The sequence below is a fragment of the Pleurodeles waltl genome, chromosome 5, assembly GCF_031143425.1.
Source record: "Pleurodeles waltl isolate 20211129_DDA chromosome 5, aPleWal1.hap1.20221129, whole genome shotgun sequence".
Lineage (NCBI taxonomy): Eukaryota > Metazoa > Chordata > Amphibia > Caudata > Salamandridae > Pleurodeles > Pleurodeles waltl.
Window position 1 is genome coordinate 160,026,961 of NC_090444.1, and position 16,844 is coordinate 160,043,804.

At 40.6% G+C, this 16,844-nt stretch overlaps 1 protein-coding gene across 2 annotated transcripts in view; it reads left to right on the top strand.

Annotated features, from left to right (window-relative positions):
• TAF1A (TATA-box binding protein associated factor, RNA polymerase I subunit A) overlaps positions 1–16,844 on the top strand; it is a 286,512-nt gene that overhangs the window by 1,049 nt on the left and 268,619 nt on the right. For both annotated transcript variants that reach the window (XM_069233853.1, XM_069233854.1), the window contains exon 2: positions 3,994–4,092. In XM_069233853.1, the coding sequence (XP_069089954.1) occupies positions 3,994–4,092 (99 nt within the window). The remainder of the gene's footprint in view (positions 1–3,993; positions 4,093–16,844) is intronic.

The following is a 16,844-nucleotide window of genomic DNA, read 5'->3' on the forward strand; positions in this document are numbered from 1 at the left end:
CACTCCAGTCACATGTTCCAATCACAATAGCGCAGCCCCTATAAGAGCCTAAGAGTTCATTTTGTGTCCTCTTTCTTTGAATGAGAATAATCTAACCTAAAGTTAATGAATAAACACTCCAACCAGAAAATAATCCAGGACTCCAAGAAATCCACATCCAACGGGGATGAAGAAGGAAGACTTCCAGAAGCCTGTTACCACACTCCCATACTCAATGTAACAACACCTAACTTGAGAAACAATCGCCTCAGTTGCGTTTCTGGTCGCTGCCTGAAAAGCCAGAGCAAAAAATGAAGCCATAACATACAAATTTAACAAACCAACACAAGAAGCCAATGGTCTTGAAAAAATAGAAACCCAATCAGGTACTTAAAATTATATGCAGGATGGGATTACAACATTATACCACTAAACAAATAAGAGGAAAATTATATACTTAGCCCATATGCAGATAAAGTATTCATCTCTAAGCAGGTGGGATCATCCTCGGTTCTGTGTCCTTAAAGAACTGAAAATTCTTATCATGTAAAATAGAACCCATGATGAACTATTTGGTGTAAGGAGTATTCTGATTTACCTAAAGACCAGAGTTTGGAGTGCACTGTATCGAGGAACCGTCTCTGGCAGAGAGAAAGATCGAAAAGAGACGAGGATGATTAATCCATAGATCATGAAGACACCCTGAAATATGGGAGAAGCACCTCAAGGAAGCAAAAAAGTACAAATAAGGCAGTGAAGCACATGTGCAAGGGGGTGCAGGAGCCCGCAACACAACCATATTTCGAGTAAAACTAACTAATTAACTAGCTAGACGACCGTGTTGTGTGTACACAGCAGGATTGCTGGTCAACACATTGATATTGAACAACATGGCGAACTGGATTGAGGGACCGGAGGAACATAGATAACACCAACAACTATAGTTATCAAGCCAGATATTCCCACCCAAAACAAAATGCAGTACGGTAGAGAGGTGAGCCACCTACTCATGCAGCAAGCAGCCTGGAAAAGGAACACATTATCAAACATATTGACACTGCAAATTCCAGATCCGGACACAATGAACAGCCCACCCAGGTCAACAGGCATTGAAGAGCCAGGTCCTCAAAGTGATGCCAGCTCTGAAGGTAGCACTGTAGAGTGTTAAATTATATAGTCTGTAATAAGAGGTTGGTATACCTTAGAACTGAAAATACAAGGAGAGAGTCACAAAATTATCAGAGAGGCTATAAACAACAATTACAGAGACAACTCGAAGCATCTGCCTGAGAGCAATGCACCCTAGTACTTTGAGTTGGCAACAGAGCAGCACGGTAGACACCCTCAAGTGCAGGACCAGGCCCACAGAATAATGCCATAACCGGAAGAACATTGCAACGTAACCATATATTCATGAAAATAGGACAATAGGTCTGAGAACTGAAATGCAATTAAACATGCACAACATTGTCAATGAGATAATAAGAACAGTTCCAGAAATAACCAATAGTGTGTGCTGGTGGACAGGGACACCCTGGTCCTCTGCATTTACAAAAAACAAAGGCAAGTGGATTTTAAGCTAGCAGAACTGGAGGCTGAACATACATAATAAGATGGGAAAACATCTGGACACTCTAGAAGAGTTAATTCGCACCTACCGTACAAGTAAGACAATCATCACAGGGGATTTTAACTCCTGCAATCTAGGCATAAGCTCTGAACCCATAAAATGAAATCTACACAGGAGGGCAAAAAAAACCAAGTCCTTCAATAATGTCTCAACGCTGGACTATGTGTTCTTGAACAAACTTCTCTCAGATCAACTGCTGGATTTCTCAATCACGCACTACAGACCAGAGATCATTTACCATTAACTGCTACGTAGTGCTTACAGTCACTCAGTAGCCATAAAATAAACTTCTTGGGCTTCGCCACCAGGGAAGAAATATAAAAATTACTAGGCAGAGTAAAATGGTGTAAAACAAATACAACAAGATTAGCTACCTGGAAATCTAAATGAAAAAAGGAGAACAGCAGCAGCTCCGGAGACTATATTTTCTCACCTTGACCTGGTACAGTAGTACCCTTGCATCAGTTACTGCAAAGAAAAATGCCTGTTAAGCAACAAATGTATTGTATAAAGGAATGCCATTATAAACTGCGATGTAGCAAGGATGTAGAACAGAACAAAAGAACCCTGAGGTATGCAATCAGGCAATTCAAACGACACAGGGATGAGGTTTTCTGGAGTGAAAAGAGGCAAAGCAGTACAGAAGACAACCATTTCCCATTGTATCATGCTCTGCAAAAAGATCTGCTATGCACTGGCCAAAAACCAGACTTCAGAAGGTCTGGACACATTCGTCCATGGCCAAACTGCTACGACTGTGTTAGCACACAGAGTGCCTGTCTTAGACATCTACCATGCAGCTATATGGGCATCTCTCCACGCTTCCACAAAGCACTATTGGCTGGACAGTCAGTAGAAGCAGCTTGTCCACTCAGTCCCGCAAGACTTTCTGCTTGAGTTCATTCACAGATCCACCTATAAGGGGTTCTCTCTTAGTATCTATTCAGAAGGTGAGGAATCTTTGGCTAGAAGTCTCTACCAAAAGAGCAAGTTACATACTTTCAGTAATATTCTTTCTGGTACAGACACTAGCTGCAGATTCCTCACAGACTTACATCCTTCCCATCCTGTGATTGGATTCTATACTTTAAAAAGATCCTAAGTCTAGGAATGTGCAAGTTGTTTACCAGTTTGCTTTTGGGGCTCTGTGTCTGGTGGCCCAGATAGTCCCGCAAGTGTCTGATGTCAGCGCGGTAGTGGTGCTTAAATAGGCCCCACCTGTCATTTCCGGAATGGAACCGTGTCAGTGCAGAGCCTCAAGGTGACACCTTCCAGTACTCAGAGGTACTGCTGAAAAGAGTTTCCAGAACCAGTCAGACGTCTAAAGAATATTCAAAAGGTAAATAATCCGCAGCTAGATAGTCTCTCAGAAAGAGGGTTACCGAAGGTAAGTAACTTGTTCTTTAGGGACCAAAAGTATTTTTACTTTTAGCCAGTGTCTTAATTTTTTTTTTTTAATGATTAGATGAATGAGGCTCCATTAGCTCCCCCAAACAACAAAAATGTACAAAAACAGTAAAATAACTGGCATTGACAAGGCCAGGAGTCTGGTAGCCAACAACAGAGCTAATGGGTTTGCCAGTGCTTGTATAGAAGAAGCCTGTCTTCCTTTAAAGGAACTAGTGCATTAAAAACAAACCCCATTCAAGAGAACGTTCAACCACTGCCTTCTCCTCCCACTGCTACCTGAATCAATTCTCAAAGGGAATACTGCTCAACAGGGACAGCTTAACTTTTCTGAAGGGGTTACCACCTCCTTTCAGGAGCTGGTAACTTATCAATTGTGTGCAACCACAATTGTGGTCACCTATCATTGATCGATATCATTCAGACTTTGGAGGGGATGCCCCTTTTGCATCCCTCTCAATTGTGATACGAAGTGGGTCAAAATAACTATTTTGGAAGTTTGAAATGCTTTTCCAACTCCCAAAATGTGTTTAGTACATAGTAAAAAAAAAAAAAAAAAAGAAAATGCAGTTGCAACATAATGATTTTGTGAGCTGCAAATGAATGTGAATATTCAATCACTGGATACTGAAATACTAAGATGGAAATCAAGATGTCACAAAAAGGTATTAAGGAATTTGGGTTGGCGGATGATAAAGAAAGCGCTAGGAGTTTGGCAATAGAAATAGTCTTGTTTGAAGAATATTGAAAAATGATGCTCAGGTGATACAAAAGTAGATGATTCATGTCCACCACTGTAGGGTGTTTCTATATGGGAGATTGCACAACGTGCAGATTTAATCACAAATAGTGGGGTTATATTATTTTGTGTATTTTCATAGACTGGATTCAGTACAGTAAGTATATGGCACTTAAACTCCTCGAAAGAACTGGAATATTCTGTGTTATTTAATAATGTGAAATCTGCTTCTTTTCAGATATGGAAGAATCCATGGATGAGTGTGGTGAAGAGATGCCACAGATGTCGCTCCCTCGTATCCGACTACCATACTCTCACAGGCATCATCCATATAAAAGTAAAAGTTCTAAACATACTCCTTTTTACCCAAATAATTGTATACATATGTAAATATTCCTTAATCTGTCCGATAAATGTTTTAATAATCAATGTCAAAATATACAAGGGCTTTTTATTCTTTCATTTCACCTGTTTGCCCAGATTATCTCTCACCTGGGCATGCACATGCAACTGTGAACATAGTCTGTGCTATGTCTGTGATGTTCAGTTCTCATGCTGGTTAATGAGCAGGGTCTACAGTTTACTTGCATCCTGGATTGCACATCAGATTGGTTTAGTCTGTGATGTCATCCTTGCTAAACAAGGTCTGCGGATGAACTGTTGATGAGCAAAAGATGGCCACTGGTGACGGTTCTAGAGATCTATGATTCTAGTTTGGATGGGCATTTGGTTTAACTGAAAAAGTGTACATTAATTTTGAATTATCAGAATCTACTATGGGCTTTGATAGGAAATCGTCTGTAGTAGGTGGAACTGATGCATTAGTATTTAGGTGAACAGTTGAAGAGTCAATGTGCAAATCCATAAAACTATAGCAGTGCTTGAGGAAGTCACTTTCAAATAAACACTCCAGAGTATTGAGCACGGTTAAATATTTCTTTTTTCCAACAAATGAGCGTTGTAATTCAGATGATTTGGATGTTTCTTCTTTGAGTTGGAATGTGGTTTATCATCTTCCTCTTCCATATGATCCTCGCCCACAAACACCTTTATCTCTCAATTGATGAATTGTCCTCTGGAAACATCCCCACCAAATTGCAGCATCCCTTAATTCTCAAAAGGAGCTGACAGAGCTTCAGGGCTGTTCCATATCCTTTTAGTCATTTCAGATGAGACGCTGCAAAAACGGTCAGCTGGGTTGGATTTGATTAAAGTAAAGTTGAGTGACCTTCTTTTGGGGTAGCTTGACTTGGCTCTCTCGTTCTCAAAACCTAGGCTCAGGTACCTTTAGTCTGCAGTTGGGCAGAAGACCGGATAGAAGTAGCTTCTAAGAGTTTACCCTCCTCTCAATTGTTACTTTGGACCTTTAGTCTGGAAAGGTTTGCATTTCAGTCCTCTCCTAATGGGATATGCGATTTCGTAAATTCTTCAAGTAAAGAATCAAGTAAGTGGTCAATGTTTAATCACCTTTCCAGTGACCTACCTCATTATAGGTACATGTTAGAAATCCCATTACAAAGGGAGTGTCACCCTTCATTGGTGTCACAAGGTGGACATTTTATAAGAAAAAATAATTATTGCTGTCCTCTGAAATGGAGACTAACTGCTGAGGGTTGGCCTCATATTGTCCCTTTGCCTTAAATCCAGAAAATAATATTTTGAACTCGAGCACACCAGGAATATAGAAATAATCACGTAGATGGCATAATGGAGCATTTATATTTGCCAGTGCATCCTACTGCCACTGGCAGCAGGTGCAGATGCACCACTCCAGCATTTGAGACACCAAAACAAACTTGGAGGCGCTGTAGAAAAGTAGGACAGCAGAAGTTGAACAGTCTGAAGCTGACCAATATGAAATTTGTGCAGTTCCAGGTAGAGCATATTTCTGCAGTCAAGACAAGAACTGAAAAATGACTTTTGTGATACACTTGAAGTAAAAAAGAAAAAAAAGTTAGAATTTGACTAAGAACGTGTAGGTAGAAGAGACAGGACTTGTCGTAAAATGGTTGATGCCCGTAAATAATTTTTGAGTTCAATATAGATATTAGGTATAACATCCAATATGGACGTATTTCTCCTGGCATCAGGTGATCTTTTGAAGTTATGTTAGAATTTGGATGCCCTTTTTTTTGCATCACATATTATTTGGGTTTCACGTGCTCTAACATCCTCGAGCAACAGTTCAATGCCCCTGAGAAATGCTATTTTGATGTTTTTTTAAAAAATGTTTACTTATGCTTAGTTCCGTGCTTGCCAAACCTTTTTGAACCACAACTCCCCGTCTTTAGAATTTCATACTTTAGAGACCAACGTAGTTTTAATGGACACAAGGCATGCAGGATTTGTTAATGCAACTAAAGCATTGTGTGTTTATTTACAGAAATATATTTCACAAAAATGATGTGTGGAAATCAGATTTCTTTGAATATGCATCATTTATGCATCACCAAATAAAGTGTTTTAATGTGTTATCATATTAAAATCCTTGTTTCCATCACACAGAACTCCAACAAAATGTGCTTAATTTTTGCTTTCTTAACTGCTGAATGTTTACAGTTCACTTACAGGTATTTACATTTTGTTGTGTGGTACAAACGACACCCTATAGCTTTTCTTTTTACCACTTCCTGCACAGCCAGATTGTCCCATAATTCCCTTTACTTTTCTTTCTCTGGCTGCAAAGTGAGAGGAGTTTGGAAATACCCCATGTTAAAAAACATAAGCAGCAATTTGTCAGAAGACATAGCCTGAATAATGTTCTTTGTGGAACTGATGATTGTTATTTCTTTGAAGGACGTTAATGCTCATATCCTTCAAGATCACTAAAAATGCTTAGTTTTAGAGTTGCGTTTCTCCTTTCCAAGGGTCAGACCAGCGCTAAACTTCATTTGACTCAAAAATAGTTTTTGTTTTGAATTCTTTACAAAGGTGTTGTACTACAGAACTTTGTAGAAATATCCAGTACCTCAAGCTTTATAGCTGTCTACTGTACTTAATGTCACATTTTTTCTTGCACCTGAACCTCGATTGGCACCGGTTTTTCCAAGTGCTGTTTGAAATCAGTGGTGTTGCAGGAGTGCTTGAGGTGGTCAAGCATTGAGTCCCAGTATGTTGGTCCCATGGCAAAGAAAGAAAGAGAAAGACAGCTCTGCTCCTTAACCATAATTTGAGGGATTAAAAACGAATTCTTAGGTTGTTTAGTTGCTGCATTCTTATATAGAAATAAATGAATTGCAATAGATTGAAAGGAACTAAGCTATATGCATTTAAACACCCAGAACTTCAGCTTGAAAACAATGTAGTCACACACTGAATGCCAGTGTAGCAGTCTCCTGGCATGAGATACATGCTCCCTCTTACAATGACCTGCGGTGGGGCGAACTCTGGTGTTTTGTGCCCCACTGTGATTTATTTGGGTGGCCAGGGTATCGGAATACTAGCTTCTGCAGTAGCCTAGTCTGGCATTTATATCTGCCTCTAGAAAGAAGCTTTTATGTATTGGGCATCTCATTGGAAGAATGAGTCTGTTTATCCATTTAATAACAGCTACACAGTACAGTGCTGAGCTGTGCTTTCAGAGCGAGATTGCAGTGATACTAACACAATGTTTCTTCACCTTCGTTGAGACTGTCAGTTTTTGCCTGAATATATCTGGGAAGGTAGTACCAATAAGTTAGCTCCACCATAATACTGTAGAGAATTATTTCAGTATTAGTGCTATTAAGCTGTAAAAAAAAAAATTCCAACCAGGGCAACATTTCTATCTTCCTGAGGGTGAAAAGCCAGTTGTTTATCTGGATGAGATTCTAATTAACCTTCCACAATCTTATCCAACATATTTGCAATTATGGGCAGGTCATATACTGTAGGGTGAAGGATTTTTTGTGTACTCTGCTGCTGGGTTGACTGCAGTTGATCCTTTCCAGATCTTTACACACCCCTACTCTCACTAACACATGGAATGGATGAAGCTACTTGGTTCACCTCCATTTCATAGGCCCAGTGGTACTTCCTCTCATCGTCAACCCTCTCCTTGTCTAATGTCCTCACTCACAACAACAACAACCCACTCGGCATTTCTCTACCCTGATGTCCCCTCACACTGCTTCCTCTTTTGCACCTTCCTCTGAGGACACTTCTGTCCCACATTTCTGGATAGGTGTCTTCAGGCAATTCATGAATTTATGCTCTTTTGTGTATCTCATTCCAGATCAGCCTTAACTATGTGACTTTCTATGTTAATTACATCTTATTGTTTTTGAAAAAAAAATAATTTGTAAGGTGTCTCAGATAACCGGTGAGTATTAGTAAAATGCAAAGAAGATAATAATTCACCAACAGAAGAGTGTGCATTTGCAGTTTTAGATGCATGGAATGGAAGAACTTTAAGACAGATCTGGCTCTCCAGGCATTTCCAGACTGATCATCCCCTTCTTAATATCATGCCATAAATGTTTCTGGTGTCTTCATCTTTATAGCCTATTAATGGGATTCAGTCAGCGAAGATGGGGATGCAGGAAAGGGGAGTGAAAGAATAGCTTTGTGTTGCAACACTGCAGATCATATTAGTCTTCCCAGGTTGTATAATTTCCTGTGAGTTGGAGGTGGAGATGGGGAAAAGAGGTGGACCATGTGCAGTTTGAAGTGTGGAATGATAAATAGAGACTGGGTTATCGGACAGCACAAGGAAATGTGGGAGATCCCGCCAGTCTGCTGATTTTGTTTACCTTCCTCTAGAGGGTCTGTGGTGGCTTAAGGGTAAGGAGTGTAGTGTAAAGCAGCCTATGTGGGAAGATCGACCCGTAGCCATGACCAGGCCATGTTGGGGAGTTTACCACTAGCCCTGTATTTAGGGGAAAAAAGCGACCACCCCCCCAAAAAAAAACCTTTATCAAATGAACTTAACTGCCATCTCAGAGGTATAGTATTTAATACTGGGACTCTGTGGGACAAAGCCCTTCTGGCATACTCTTTTGTCCAGCTTGGTTAGGGCTCGAAATTCCACTCTTTCTGAAATGAGTAACCAGTATATCTGTATTCATGCAAAGGGAAGACAGCCCCAGTGTCTGAGATTAACCACCACTCTGATGGTTCAATTTGAAATTTCCTTCTGAGCTTTGTTGTGGAGAGTTGAGCTGCCGTGAAGTCGAGGTTCTTTAATTCTAAGTAGCACTGACATGTATGTCCTTTTTATCCATTCCCTTGTGCCACTACACTGGGTTCATTGACCAATGTGTTTGTCTGGACTCTTGTATGCTGCAGAAGTATTCTGTAACTCATGCTACTTGTTGGTATGGTTGTCTTTTTTAATATATAATGACGATGACTAGTCAAATGACCCAAGTCTTTTTGAGTGTGACAAAGGGATATATATTAACATCTTGGACTGAAAGCATAATTGTCCCCATTTTCAAAAAGGGAGATAGAGGTGACCCCAAATGCTATCGGCCAATCTCACTCCTAGATACCTCCATCAAATTGTTGGGAAGAGTACTCCTAGAAAGACTAGAATTATGGGCTACTAAAAACCATATACTCACAGAGGCCCAATTGGGATTTAGGCCTGGGGTTGGTACTCTGGAACAATGCATAAATCTTAACCTAATAATAAGTAAATATACAATAGCGAGGAAGGGTCATATGTTCCTCTGCTTTGCTGATCTTAGTAGTGCTTTTGATTTGGTGAACCATGTCAAGCTGTGGAAAGTTTTGACAGACATGGGTGCACCCCTAGACATAATACGTTTTTTGGCACAACTATATAATCATTTAACAGCACGGGTGAGATATGGAAGAAATTGTGAGTGTACCCCAGGTTTTAGGATAGGGAGAGGAATACGTCAAGGCTGTGTCCTGGCACCCCTTCTATTCTCCCTTTACATAAATGGAGTAGATGCCCATTTAAAAAATATGAAAATCGATACCCCAAAAATAGGAGTAAACTCTATCCCAGTCCTTCTATATGCAGATGATGCTATATTGTCACGAACTGCAAATGGGTTGCAGAGGCTAATTGAGGGGTTTGTGGAATTTATGGAGGAAAGAGATATGTTGTTGAATCTGAGCAAAACTGTTGTAATGACTTGCGGGCAGGGGAAAGTCAGGAAGAAAGCTTTTTTTATTAAAGGTCACAAATGTGAGGAGGTGAATGGATTTACATATCTGGGTATACAATTTTCTAATATGGGACATTGGAAACAACATCTAGAAATCATTAAGATGAAATATGTTAGGACAACTGAGGCCGTTTTTAGATTTAAAAAAAAAAATTGGAAATAAACCCCTTAGGGAAATGCTGCAAATCTACAAAAGCAAATCAATTAACAGCATTACATATGGTTCTGCCCTTTGGGGTTCAATGTCCGAGATCCGCTCATTACAAGTACTAGAGAATACCTTTCTTTGCAGACTATTGGCAGTGCCAAATACCACTTCCACATTTATGGTACATAAGGAGTTGGGTTGCCCTTACGTGGAAGATCTAATATACACCAATGCGTTATTGGCTTGGTATGGTATTTGGTCTAAAGAAGGGACGCTTTTTACCCAAAAGATTATTAAAGATTGCCTTTACATTAGAATATTGGGATAGAATTCCGTGGTTCATGCACCTAAAAGATTTGCTGAAAGGCATAAATCTAGTTCCAAATTTGGACAACCCAGATATTAACCTTCAATTTAGTAAGAAAGAATTGAAAGATCAACTTATAGCATGGAGGGTCTGCGAAAGAGAAAATAGGGAACGTAGGAAGATAACAGTAGCACTTTATATGACTGAAAATAATGAGCTAATGCCAAATTATTTGATGAAAGTAGCAAACATTCAGGACAGATTTGATCTGACTCGAATGCGTTTTAGAACGCTACACTTTTTGGTAGCCTTCCCAAGGATGAGGATTTGGAGTAAAAGTCTACCTAAGTGCCCCTGTGTGGGACAATTTGCACAATCCACAATGCATTTTATTATATCTTGTAAATTTTATCACTATGTTAGGAAGACATTTTTAAAACCCTTATTTATTACTAATTATTTTACTGTAGAGAGGCATTTAACTACCTATGTAATTTGGACACTAATGAGAAATGTGATGCAGTGATAAAATTTATCCTAAATGCCATTGAATTAAGGAAAAAATCTGTCATATTTAGAAAACCTTCAGTATGAGAATGAATAATTCTACAACCTGTAGTAGCAAGGGTTTTTATTTATTTATTTATTTCTTAGTAATGTTTCTTCTTCTGTATTTTTTTTTTATTGTATATTTTCTTATTATTTTAAAGAGACTGTTTTTATCTTTTGTGGAGTAAACTCCGAATAAAGATTGATTTGATTTGACTAGTCAAATGTGCAGGTGCCTTGGTCCGTTTCCATATATAACTTCTGTTCCTCTGCAGACTATTTGGTCCAGTTTAAAATGGTCCTTCTGGCTGATAAAGCCCTGCCTAGCTTGGAGCAAAAATACCTAAACCTGCATCCATGATAAGCGCTGTTCTGTTTTGTGCCCCTCGGGGATAATGCTGCTAAATCATACTTGCCTGTGTAACCTGTGTGTAGCCCTGCATTCTTGAACTTCTAGTCCCCGAATCTTACATTTGTTCTGAGTGGTAACTGCTTTGGAAAATGCTCTGGCCACATTTCCTATATCTGATTACCATCTCATTGTCACTCTTGCTAGAACATTCAGCTCACTAATGCACTCCCTGCAAAGGGAAGATCTCCAGCACCCACAGCACCAGATGAAGATCCACAGCATCAAACCATCCTGCTTTAGCAACAATTAGAGTGGCAATAAATATCATTTGTCTCAACCTATGTAGCTGTCTATTCATGATGGCATTTATATTGCACTCACTGTATCTGGGGGTAGTTGACAGCTCTTATTCTCATCAGTGGTGTAGCAATCGTTTTGGGTTTTCAGACCATTCATGTGATTTCATGGGCTCATATGTTGGCCAAAGGGGGTGGGATGCGGGGTGGGGGTAGTGTCCTGGAGTCCTAGAAGTTAGCAGCGAAGTCTGACGCAGTACTCATTCAGTCATTTTCCCTTCGAATACGATCCTGTGGGGGCTCTCAGTATCCAGAAACATAGGATTGCCCTGAGGTTCTAGATACTAGCAGCCAAAAGCTGAACCTGAACTCAAAGACATTGCCGCTTGTATTAAATACTGGATATTAAGACATATAAATAGCAGCATGCAGACTTGAAATATGAAAACATTAGAAGTTAACAATTTGCTTTTTCCTGGCTCTTCAGAAAGCTTGAGCAAATTGATCCAAGGTTCTCCTGTAGCATGCTCCAAGTTCTTGGAGTTGAAGGAAAAACGTGGTTAAAACTAGTATGCCCTTTATACACACTGAATCTTACTTCTAGTTGTAGCCAACTAAGATCAGTCAGAATGAATGTAATTTTCTGTATGGGGACAGCTGACCTGCTAACTTTCATTTGGAGGTAGTCTAGGAGGTTCAGTGTTTGTTAAATGTGGCGATTTTGCCACTCATCATAGTTGATGGAGTAATTCCTAAACTGTGTGTTGCTTAAAGACATCTACTAGATTACCAGGTGATTAACTCCATTATGGAGGGTTAGAATTTCAGTTTAGGTGGGTTTAGCATCAGGGAGAAAGAGCTGCAACTTTCTAGTTGTCCAAGGTATATTTTCTGCTTTTCATTGACTCCAGAATAGACCACCCTCAAGAATAAGTGGATATCATCTGCATACTGGTGACTTGATTTACCACCCTCTTCCCCTGTTCCAGGTGCATTTTAAACATACTGGGTTTGTGAGAGCCTCAGCAGTGTAGCAAAAGAGCTGGATGTTTTAAGGACACTAGGGGCCAGATGTACTAACACTAGTTTTAGAAATGGGGTTCCTGGTTTGCTAGGGTAGGCATCTCATCCAGACAGGGACCACTACTCTATTGGACCACTACTCTAATCAGGACAAGAGAGCTACACACCCAAGGAAACCCCTGCCCTCCCCCTTGGTAGCTTGGAACTAGCATTCAGGCTTTTCCCAGAGGCAGTGTGTAAAAGCGTTCACACAACTAGTACTCTGTTAACCAAGCTCAGGTCATCATTATTACCAGGAATGCAAGAGTGAAACATTCTCATACTGCATTAGTCATAAACAGACCATGCAGTGCACATCTTGAAAATATACACGTACCACCCCAACATGGCAAGCACGACATGAAAAATGAATCAGGTCATGAGAAATGATGCTGCATAAATGAGGAGGGCAGAAACACTATCATGAATGCCCCAAAAAAACATTCAGTAAGAGCAAGGAGCACTCTACTTGTGCCCATAAAAAGAAAAAAGCACTAGAGAGGCAGAAATGCAGGGGGACAGAGGGGACACCACCCTGCCACTGGAGACATCTGTGGGGCCACAAAACTGCAGTGTCCTGCAAGGAGGCCAGCACAAGGGTCCAGAAGAAAGCAGTGACAGTTCCTCTAGTGACCTAGCAAGTCACAGGTCGGCACAAAAGCAGGAGAGTCCAAAGGCGGTTCCTGGCAAGCCCTTCCAGCATCCAGTGTCCCGGCCATACTGTGTCCATCAGTGTCTGTCTCTGTCATGTGCGTTCTCAGTTCTCCCTGTACATGGGGAACAATCCCTATACCTATACTCAGTTTGCCCAGCTTCTAGAAGTAGAGAGAAGGTTCCAACCAGTTCTAACCAGTTCCAGGAATGCCTCTTCTCCTCCATACTGGCTGCAGACATCAGTAGGGGATAAACAAACCTTTGTCGTGGGACACAGCTTATACAAATTTAAGTGCACCCTCCCTCTACCTCTCCCAGCCCAGAAAGACCACTCAGTATGCTGATGTACTCCTATTACACCTCCACCATCCCTGTGTGATGGCTGCCTGGAAAGCATGCACAAAACCCAGCTGTCACTCTACCCCAGCTGTGGATTGGAGTCAAGCTGCAAAAGCCCTAGAGTTATAAGCACAGAGAAATGCCCACTTTCTAAAAGTGTCAATTCTGCAGTGGTAATAAAAAAAAAATCACCTACACCATTAAGCATCATTTCTTACTACCATTCCAACCATGCCAATCATACCCACGCCACCCCTCATAGATCAGAAAATACCTCTTAACTATCTGAAAGGGCATTCCAAATGCACTCCTATGAGATGGGCAGCACTGGCAGCAGTTAGGAACTAAATAGGCTGTTGGTCACTACTAGGACAGGCCACACAACAAGGTACATAACCCACCTCTTACCTACACAGCACTGTGCCTATAGGGCTACCTAGGGCCTACCTTGGGAGTGACCTATTTATGGTAAAAGGGAGTTCCAGGGCTGGCAAGTAAATTTAGATGCCAAGCCAATGTGGCAGTAAAGTGTGCAGGCAGGCCCTGCGGTGGTAGGCCTGATACAGGTTTAAAAGGCTACTTTTGTGGGTGGCACAAAATGTGCTGCAGCCCCACTAGTGGCATGTAATTTACAGGCCCTGGTTATAAGGGATGCCACTATACAAGAGACTTGCAGGTAAAATAAATAAGCCAATCAGGTGTATGCCAGTCATACCAGCACATGCACTTTAGGATTGCTAAAGTGCATGTGCTGTCCCAAATGGCGTGCATAGGAGGGACAGCACATGCACTTTAGCACTGATCAGCAGTGAAAAAGTGCCAAGTGTCCTAAAGCCAACAAAAAGAGGTCAGAAAAATGGGAGGAAAGCAAAAGGTTTGGGATGACCAGTCAAAAAGGGCCAGGTCCGTCCAACGATTAGGCATTCCAATTTCCTAACTAGAATTCTCTGTGATGAATTCAGTGTTCCTAATGTGTGATACTTTTTTGGGTTTCATTAGTGATTTCTAGTCAGTTGCAAATAGACTTACCAAATGCATATTAATGAGGTAGGTGACAATATGTGACTCATTAGGAATCGCCGCATGGCCACCAACCATAGGGTTGGTGGCCTGCTGAGGTCAGCACACCACTAGATCTGTGATTGCTGTTAAGTAAAGAATTTTTTTTGTAAATGCAAACAATTTTCCCTAAAGGAAAACGTGATGCATATAAATAGAAAAAAATAATATTTGCAGTTTCATCTTTTAGGAGTAGGCAGTGGTCCGTGGGATCCCTGCCTGCTTTTAAGAAGTACATGCTTACCATTCTCAAAGGGACCCTTTCCCCTTTCTGAATGGGTTACCATCAGTTTCAGACTGGTGGTAAAGTATTACTGTTTTGCGACTGGAATTCAGTCTCAAAACAGTAATACATACCATACCGATTTGGTATTTGGAAGGGATGTCCTAAACACACCACTTCTAAATACCGAATCGCAAATGCAAAATGTGATTCGGTAACAAGTTATAGAATTGCATTTTGTACATTAGAAATGTATTTTTTTTATCGCAAATGGCCCGATTCTGCAACTGGAAAAATGCTTTGTACATCTGGCCCTAAACCTGTATACTGTTCATTATAAATGTACTGTGAAAGCATTTATAACCATGTCACTACTTGGCAAGCCTCATGTGTAGTAAGTGTGAGTCGAAAAATATGTCTGATGGTGTTGCGTAGCTAAGTCGGTAAAACTGGGTGGGGGAGGAGGTGTGAACTTCAGATTTCCCAACAGCACTTTGGTTTATCTTGTGAAATCACAATATATGAGAAGCAGGGTATGAGTGGGGCTTAAGGGGTGGTGCGTATTGTAAGGAGATCTTAAAACAATAGTTTTCAGACTAACCTGCGTTTTTTAGGACCTTCAAAACAGGCGAGAGAGAGATTTTTTTCTTTGTGTATGTAAAACTCTCAGGTGAATCTGAAATGCTGACACCTCACCATACCCGACTGAAATCACTTTAATCCAACTATTTAGTGCAGAATACTTTTTTAAGTGGATGAAACACACCACACATCCCCCTGCCCCCACCCGTTTGTTGTCCTCTTAGTTATTGAAGTCTTCAGATTCTGCCGACATTGCAGCAAATGGCGTGCATAGTTGTGGAGGACGGAAATAAAAAACAGTGAATGGAATGCTAGAATTGATCTCAGTCAATGGTAATAACTACTGGGCTACACCACTTTTTATCGCTTTTTTGCTCTCCATGCTGCCCCAGATTAGACCTAGCTATTTGTATATAACTGTTGATCCTGCTCCATTAGCAAGATTCCAGCCCGAACTACCAAGTCACGCCTTCTCTGAACCGGAACATAAGCAACTCGGGACCGGTTTTGCCCATGTTTAGGCCTCATGGAAGACAAGATACGCTCTTCGCCCCACCAAAATCAGCAATACATTAGTTTGGATTAATCCGATTAAATCATGGGTGTAGGGCGCCATCTCGTGTTGTAAACCAAAAATACATAGGTAACTTTGAGATAGACCGTAAAACGCAAAGAACGTAATAAAATGCAACATTTACAGCAGGGCATAGCAATTATTTTTTACTTCTGCATTTGAATACTTGGAATGCTAAAATACTGAATGATTATTGTTTGCAGGATTCATCACTATCATAAAACAACCACTTTGGCATGTATTCCTTAAACGAGGGCCCTGGAAATGCGGAATTGACAGTGTGGTCCTCTAACATGTAATTTTTTGTTATATTTAACATGTTTTATCTGACTCCCTTATGTTGTACTATTAGCTCTGTCAATGCTGCATATTTCCTCAGCCAATAATTTATAAACTCAAACTTGTATTCAAGGTCCTTCAGTAAAGTCATTTGCGTGCATTACACCTGTACTTCATTATCCTACAGTTTATGCCAGGGGAGAGGTGGCTCAGGCTTTTGCCTGAAAAGATACTAACCCTTCATCTTGTTACCAAGTGAAATGCTTGCTTTGTGAAATTGCCAACTGTAAAGCCCTTCTATTTCCTGTCTTCACATCTGCATGTATGTATATATTGTTTTTTATAGAACAATCAGTTGTCATTTAGGGCGACCAACAATGAAGTGCTAGGTGCTCCAGTAACTTTCATACACAGTTCCTATCTCATTGCTCTGAGTGGGCCTTTTGCTGACACAAGGCCCTACAAAGAAGAGTTTCTGATAGATACATCGATCTGTGGATTCCTCACCTTTTGAATTCTCCCAAGGCACCAGCATTCAACGGAAAT